The sequence below is a fragment of the Metschnikowia bicuspidata genome (assembly GCF_001664035.1).
Source record: "Metschnikowia bicuspidata var. bicuspidata NRRL YB-4993 chromosome Unknown METBIscaffold_3, whole genome shotgun sequence".
NCBI lineage: Eukaryota > Fungi > Ascomycota > Pichiomycetes > Serinales > Metschnikowiaceae > Metschnikowia > Metschnikowia bicuspidata.
In genome coordinates, this window is record NW_017387733.1 from 580,516 (window position 1) to 587,913 (window position 7,398).

Here is a 7,398-nt window from a genome sequence, read left to right on the forward strand (position 1 = left end):
AGTTACGCTCCTCCGGCCACTAAAGTTCACCATGATCCGGTGTTTGGCCTTGGGCTCGCCCACACAAGAGTTCCAGGCCCTTTATCAATTGGCTTACTTGAAGCTGCTCGCGTCCAGTTGCAACATAGAAGCAAAAAACATCTCATGCTATGATCCTGCTTTCCTGGCCGAGGACACACAGTTCTTGGCCAATGCACTAGGGTATGTTGTGGAGGCGCCAGAAGAGTACTGTCCGGGCCCTGAGACCACCGGCAGCACGCTATATTATATGCCTCATGCGCCTCGCACGCTCACAGAGTCCGTTTTGGCGCAGCACAGGCCTCGCTGGCTCTTGGCCAACGACTTTTCCGTGACGATGGGCACGCTCACCAAGGCCAGGTTCCTCCAAGAATGCCCAACCCTCGCGACCCTCGTGCATTTGTTTGACCAGAACACTGCGCAAAAGCTTGCCGAACCTGCGCAAGAAGACGGCTTCGTGCGCGTGGTGTCGAGAAAAAGACGAAGCCGGCCACGCAAAAACGTCTACGTAGAGCCCGAGTTGGAGTACGACGTCCCGGGGAAGTACTTCCGCGATGTGCACATCAGCCGCATCAAGGCGGACGCGGGGGCGCCGTGGAGGGACTCGTTCAGCGACTTGGCGCTCAACGTGGTGGTGCCCAAGGAAAAGAAATAATAGTACAATTTTCGTGTAGTAGGAAGTCCAGCGTGTAGACCGCTCAGTGCATGCGCGGCTTTTTCGCCGAGGGCTCCAAGGTGTCCATGGGGTCAATGATGCCCTGGCCCAACGGCGGCGTGGGCGTGATGTTGGGGATGGCCTGCGGCATGGCCACTTGCAGAGGCCCCTTCGGGGTAAGGCCGGCAAAGTCGGGCACCGGCGGCAGGTCAAGGAACTCCAGCTTCGGCCCGATGGGCGTCTGCGTGTCGAACGAGCGGATGATGTTGGTCGCCGTGGCGCCGTCGAGGTTGGGCATGACGATGTCCATCAACACGAGGTCGTACTTGGTGTGCTCCACCGTGGAAATGGCGTTCAAGCCGTCCGTGACCACCGTCACTTGGCAGCCGTACTTCATCAAGAACTTGCGGCAGAGCTGGATGCACACGTTGTCGTCCTCCACAAGCAACACGTGGAACTTGGCGTTGGGCATCAGCGTCGTCGACACGGGCTCGTACTTGGCGAGCGGCACCGCGGCGCCGTCCGTGCTGTGCTGGCGCAGATGCGCCGGTTCCAGCCGGCTGGCCGGGCCCGGCGCGGCCGGCGCCTGGAGCTTCTGCTGCTCCCTTTGCTGTCTCTGCTGGTGCGTCTGGATGGTCTGGTGCTGGTGGTGAGCCGGCGGCTTGTCGCGGGCCAGCGGCGGCTGCACCATGCTGAGGAGGCTCGGGTTCGGCAAGTCGAGCGGCGGCACTTTGATCCCGGCCTGCGTGAGGCAATGCACGAGCATGCCCATGGACCGGTACTGGCGCTCGTTGAACGTGTGGTGCGCCACCACGGAATCGGACATGGCGCGGTACTTTTCGTTCAGCACGCGGAGGTCGTTCTGGAGCTTGGCCACGTCCGTGCGGAGCTGCAGCACCTGAGCCTGGAGCTGGCCGGCGTCCTGCGGCGGCTCCTTCTTGGTGGGAGCCTTGCGGCGGATGTTTTCGAGCGCGTCCGTGTCGTCCTTCTTGAAGTCCGGGTGCTGGAACTCCCACGCGTCGTCGCCGTACTGGTAGGCCTGCCGCTGCTCGCTGGAGATCTTGACCTTGTGGAAATCGTACTTGTTGAGCTGGCGCACGAAGCTGGCAAAGTTGCTGTGCTTGAAGTGCGTCGGGAGGATGCACTTGGTGAACTCGTTGGTGTTCAACACCACGAAGCTGGTGCCGTGCGGCGTCCACCGCACCACGTCCAGGTACCTGTCCTGCAGTAGCATCTGGTACAACTTCTTGACGAAGTCGTTCAGCCCGTTCAGCCCGGGGTTGTCGTCTTTGGGCGCGGCCATGGCGAGCGTCTTTGGGGGTTGTGTGGACAGCGGCGTGCGGCGGCCGGGACGCTGTGTTGTCGGTCCGGATTCAGGGGCTGTCGGCGGGTAAAAGCGAGCTAGTGGTCGCTAGCGTGCGGCAATGTTCCTTGGGTTCGGGCTCGGGGAAAACAGGGCACGGCAGCAAAAGGAGCACAGGCAAAATAGCTAGAGCGAGCACAGGCAAAGCAGCAAAAAACAGCAAGGCCGGGCGATCGGGTCGGCGGCAGAGTTTCCAGGCAGATCCGCTAACAAGTGACGGAGAAAGGGGAGGCACCGGCAAGGCGAAGACGGCGCAAACGTCTGTTCTTTTTTTTTTGGGTGCGCTTTGTTTTGTTTTGCTGTCCAGCTGCTGGAGTCTCAGCGCAACACAAGCAGGGCCTTGGTCTAGAAGCCCGGATGGAGAACTGGTGGAGGCCCAATATAGAAGGTGAGGGCGCCGCTTGAAGATCAAAGTACTGTTTGCGCAATATTCACCGGATGAAAAAACAGCGCGGCAGCGAGACGAGCAGCTTTGAGTAGGGCGATGCGGGGTTCAAATCACACGCGGCGCTGACAACCAGAGGGGGGCGCTGCAGAAGATAACGCCTGTTGGGTTAAGAATGTCTAGAACTGCCGGGTGTTTTGGTGCACTTGCCTGTCACCTGGCAGTGAGCACCGTGCCGCGCACTGTGTGCAGGACGCCCGGTTTCCCTTGTGCAGACGGCGGAAGTTGTGCCGCACGGGCGGGCTGCTCGGGCGCTGGCAGGACGGGGTGGGGCCGCGTGCTTGCCAGCGTCACAGGCTGTGGTATTGGGCGTTTTGGTGCCGGGAGGGAAGTCGTGGCCGGGCTGCTGTATGCAGTCCGAGTGCTCGTGGATCTCGCGCGCGCAGCGGCCTGACCCACGCTCGCTGGGCTATGCTTGCGTGGTAATCAAACGTCATTTGTTTTAGCTCCCAGTCAACGAGTACGTTCTCTTAATTTTTCGCGGCAGAGACAATAGAAAAAACCTGCTTATTGTCTTGTTTGCGAGAAGGATTTTGTAGTGCCAATAATTGGAACGCCTAGTCGCCCTCTTCGATGGAATAGATTCTGAAGTCTTCAGCCCAACGCTGTAGTGAATCTGGCTATGTAGGAGTGGCGGGATGAAAGCACTTGCAATCGAACGCACGCATTTTCATGGTGCAGCTTTGATATTTCCCGGACCCTGCTGCCTTTCCGGACCTTGCTGATGTTCTGGACTCTGTTGTCCCGCCTCTTGTGTGAACAGACTTTTGTGTTGCCAGCCTCTTGTGTTTCCAGCCTTTTGTTTTTCCAGTCTCTTGTGTTTCCAGCCTCTTGTAATGCCAGTCTCTTGTGATACCAGCCTCTTGCATCTCCAGTCTCTTGAATTCCAGTCTCTTGAATTCCAGTCTCTTGAATTCCAGCCTCTTGCATTTCCAGTCTCTTGCGTTTCCAGTCTCTTGCATTTCCAGTCTCTTGCGTTTCCAGTCTCTTGCATTTCCAGCCTCTCGTGTTTCCAGCCTCTGCCTCTTGCATTTCCAAAAAGCCCCTAGTTGTCTCCATTGATATGACACCTGGTCTCACAGCCGAGCGACCCTCGACCCGAGCCCGGGTCCTCCATGCACGCCATTCTTCGTCCCAATCATGTTCCGCATCCCCCATCGCCTGCTTGTTCCAGCTATAGCACTCGTCCTCTCTCCGAGGCGCACCCATGACCCTGCGAGCTCACAACTCATCGTGCACATCCTGCTCGACCTCCCTGAACCGGACGACCCAGTCGTCGACAATATTGAGCTTGGGTCCAAGCACCTCAATCATGTCGCCGTTCCTCTCGAACTTCGCGCTCCACGTGGTGTCTTGCTGGGTGATCTCAACGCCCTCGACATGGGAGCCTCCCCAGCCGACAATCGTGATCCGCTCCACCATCACATGCCTTAGTGAAGCGGCATAGGTCTCGTCACCACTTCGAGAGGTGCCGGTGAGCCTCCCGGCCGTAGCCTCGAACGAAACAAGCAACGACTTCCCTTCCTTGTAGCCATACGACTCGCCGTCGTCGATGTAGAGCCTGCCCTGGGCCGTGCTGTCCTTGCTGAGAGCCACCACCAAGCTGTACGGGTCGTTTCGCATCAACTTCGCGGAGCGGCGGTACCGGTCTCTGCGGGCCAAGATCGAGCCTCCCTTGACGAAAACAGGAATGTCGGCGAGCGAGACTTTCTTGGAGACGCGGCCGGACCCCTCGAGCCTGGAGTGGGGCCTGGGGCGCCCGTTAGTGTAGTCGTAGTAGACCTGGCCGTGCGGAATGTACACCGACACGTTGTCGCACGCTTCTTCCGTGGCCGGCTTGACCAAAAGACCCGAGTTGCCCAAGAAGAACTGGTCATCGAGCTCGTATGTCAGCGTGTCCTCGGGGCTCTCATAGAACATCGGGCGCCACACCGGCGTGCCGTCCACGCTGGCCTCGTGGAATAGGGTGTAAAGCGTGGGGAGCAAGGCGTAGCGGAGCCGCACGGCGTCGCGTATGATGGACAAGTAGGGCTCGCCGGGCACCCAGGGCTCGCGTCGGCGCGAGTCGATGTGCGCGTGGGCGCGGAAAAACGGGTACCAGATCCCGGTCTGGTACCAGCGGGCCAAAAGCTCCTTGGAGGGGTCGCCGAAGAAGCCGCCGACGTCGGCGCCGGCAAAGGGCATGTTGACGACGTTGGAGGTCAACACCATGGGCACGGACGCGCGGAGGTGCTCCCACGAGGCCATGTTGTCGCCGGTCCACATGGCGGCCGTGCGCTGGGAGCCGGCGTAGTAGGAGCGGGTCAAGATGAACGGTCTCTGGCGGCTGGTGGGCGCGAGCCGCTTGGAGAGCGCGTTGTGGGTGAGCTCGTGGAACGCCTTGCCCCAGAGGTTGTGCACGGAGCGGTGCTCGACGGCGCCGTAGTGCAAGTTGTCCCTTGGCGAGGATGTTTCCGGCCCGTTGAAGAAGGACGGCTCGTTCATGTCGTTCCAGAGGTGCACGTTGGTGTGGCGCCCCAAGAACAGGCCGTGGTGGAACGCGAAGAGCAGGTCCCAGTAGGCCTGCGCCAGCGGGTTCAAGGCGTCGACCCACACCGACTCGCCGGGCCAGCAGTGGCCCTTGTAGGTGGCGTTCGCCGGGGTCTTGATGCCGATGCCGAGCAGCTCCACGCGGTCGCTGACGCCGTAGCCGGTCTTGAGGTGCGGGTCGACAATCACCACGAGGTTGCGGCCAGTCACGTCGAGCAGCTCCATCATGGCCGCGTGCCCGCCAAACGTGCTGGGGTTCCACGTGAAGTACTGCTTGCGGTCCGCGTACTCGATGTCGAGCCACACCGTGTCGAACGGCACCAAGTGCTGGTCCATTTGATCGGCGATGGCCAACACGTCGGCCACGTCGTTGTAGTTCCACCGGCACTGGTGGTAGCCCAAGGCAAACTCCTGCGGGAGCGCGGCGAAGCCGGCGAGGAGCCCGTACTTGCGGTTGACGTCCGCCGGGCGGTCGCCAAGAATCACCACCATGTCCAACACGCCGTTCTCCGAGATCCAGTGCGCGGCCACGGACTCGGCCTTGTGGACGTCGACAAACGTGTCGGCGGCGCTGGCCCACAACACGCCCACGGCCGCGCCGGGCTTGGCGCCCACAAGAAGCGGGATGGCGCCGTACATGGGCATGCGCGAGTCGGTCTCGTACTCGAAGATGTCCACGTTGAACAAGCGGTACGGCCAGTCGGAGTGCGTGGTGTCTTTCAAGCTGAGCGCGTCCGCGTGCTCGGGCACGCCGTACACGTGGCGATAGCCCGGGAGCCGCACGTCCACGGCCACGGCCTCGGGGCCGAGCGGCAAGCGGTCGTTCTTGGCGTCGCCGAACGAATCGCGGAACATGTCGAAGTCCAGCTCCAATTGCGCGTGGACGTGCGCCGCGTTGTCCGCCTCCGCGCGGAAGTGCTCCATGTTGAGGAGCGCCCGGTCGTTGATCACTACCTGGGGCTCGCCGGCCTTGCAAATGGTGACCTTGACCGGGGAGTACTGCACCGCCACGGAGTACGAGCCGGCGGGGCCGAAAGCGTAGGTCACGCGCCCGGCTTCCCGGCGCAAAGCGGCACCTTCAAGTGGCGTGGTCTTGGCGGCGGCCGGCGCGCCGAAGACCGCGTCGAGCGCCTGGTCGTAGCGCCGGCAATCAAGCCCCTCGACGTCCACGTGGCTGCGGTTTTCGTCGACCTTGAACCGCACGGAGTCGCCGTTTAACACCGACACCAGCCACGGCAACTGCACGTGGCCCCCGTGCGGGAGGCTCTTGGTGAGGAGGCCGTGGATGTGCGTGTCGGACACGGAAACGGAGCCGGGGGCGATTGTGTACGGCAGGGCGGACGCGCCTAGGCGGGCCATCTGGCTGGCGTAGTGCCTGTTTCGGTGGCAGAAGCCGGACTGGCGGCAGTCTTTGAAGAGATACTCCTTGACGGCGCCGGCCGTGGCGAGCATGAGCAAGACGGCCCATATGGGGGCAAGGCGCTGCATGTTGCGGGGGTTGGTGGGGGTTGGGGTTTGTTAAGGTGCTGTTAAGGTGCTGTTAAGGTGCTGTTAAGGTGCTTGTTTCGCAGAGAAACTATGGCGCGCGCGCGACTGTAGATAGCGCGGGGCGAGTGGTCGGTATCAGATTTCTCGGTTCATACGGTGCTTGGGATCTTTGGAATAGTACTATTTTTGGAAAAGCGTTGGAGGAGAAAACGAATGAAAAAGCCGTCAGAGGTTCTTTCAATATAACCATCTTTGTAGGAAGTTTTCGAATGCCACGAGGTGACTACTTGGGGAAGACCACGTGACACGACGTAGATGGCGAGGGCCGACCTGTCAGTATCAGATTTCTCAGTTCATATACGATGCTTGGGATCCTTGGAATAGTGCTATTTTCTAACCCTGGGGAAGAAAAAGAACGAAAAACTTTATTTAATACTTTTTTTTAGTATCATAATGATTAGACAAACATAATCTTATATGAATAGTTATAAACCTATAACCCTAAATACTATATAATCCGATGGAAGATATAGGGGGGCTTATTATCAAAAGTTGTTGGTAATTTAGTTTTGTTTTTTGTTATAATCTCATTTCACATATATCTTAACTATTCTTAAATTTAATCAACTTAATTAACCGCATAGTTGTATAATTTACATGTCTTACAGAATGATTGAATATAATCATTCAAGAATCTAATATTATGCAAGAGGATTATTAAATTTTAAGAAGTATTAGAAGTATCTGCTATATAAACAATACGATAGTTAAACATATAATTATTGTACCATCGCATTTTCGAGCGAGCTAAATAGGAAAAGTATAATTACGTACTACATAAATAGAAGTATTATTATTATTACTTCGTGATATCGAGGGCCGACTGTAGGGCGCGGCCCC

The 7,398-nt window shown here is 58.5% G+C and overlaps 3 protein-coding genes across 3 annotated transcripts in view; all 3 read right to left on the reverse strand.

Moving 5' to 3' along the window:
* The window catches only part of SKN7 (kinase-regulated stress-responsive transcription factor), a gene marked incomplete at both ends in the record, with an annotated part of 2,531 nt that extends 555 nt beyond the window's left edge, over nucleotides 1-1,976 (reverse strand). Inside the window, one exon of the mRNA XM_018857388.1 lies at nucleotides 873-1,976. Coding sequence (XP_018711552.1) covers nucleotides 873-1,976 — 1,104 coding nt within the window. The remainder of the gene's footprint in view (nucleotides 1-872) is intronic.
* Nucleotides 1,977-2,965: 989 nt separating this feature from the next.
* Nucleotides 2,966-3,555, reverse strand: METBIDRAFT_31663 (uncharacterized protein). Its single transcript, XM_018855894.1, has one exon. The coding sequence runs from the start codon at nucleotides 3,538-3,540 to the stop codon at nucleotides 3,076-3,078; it is 465 nt and encodes a 154-aa protein (XP_018711553.1). The 5' UTR covers nucleotides 3,541-3,555; the 3' UTR covers nucleotides 2,966-3,075.
* Nucleotides 3,556-3,664: 109 nt separating this feature from the next.
* ROT2 (glucan 1,3-alpha-glucosidase ROT2) lies at nucleotides 3,665-6,547 on the reverse strand. The gene has a single exon (XM_018855895.1). The coding sequence runs from the start codon at nucleotides 6,496-6,498 to the stop codon at nucleotides 3,703-3,705; it is 2,796 nt and encodes a 931-aa protein (XP_018711554.1). The 5' UTR covers nucleotides 6,499-6,547; the 3' UTR covers nucleotides 3,665-3,702.
* Nucleotides 6,548-7,398: the final 851 nt, after the last annotated feature.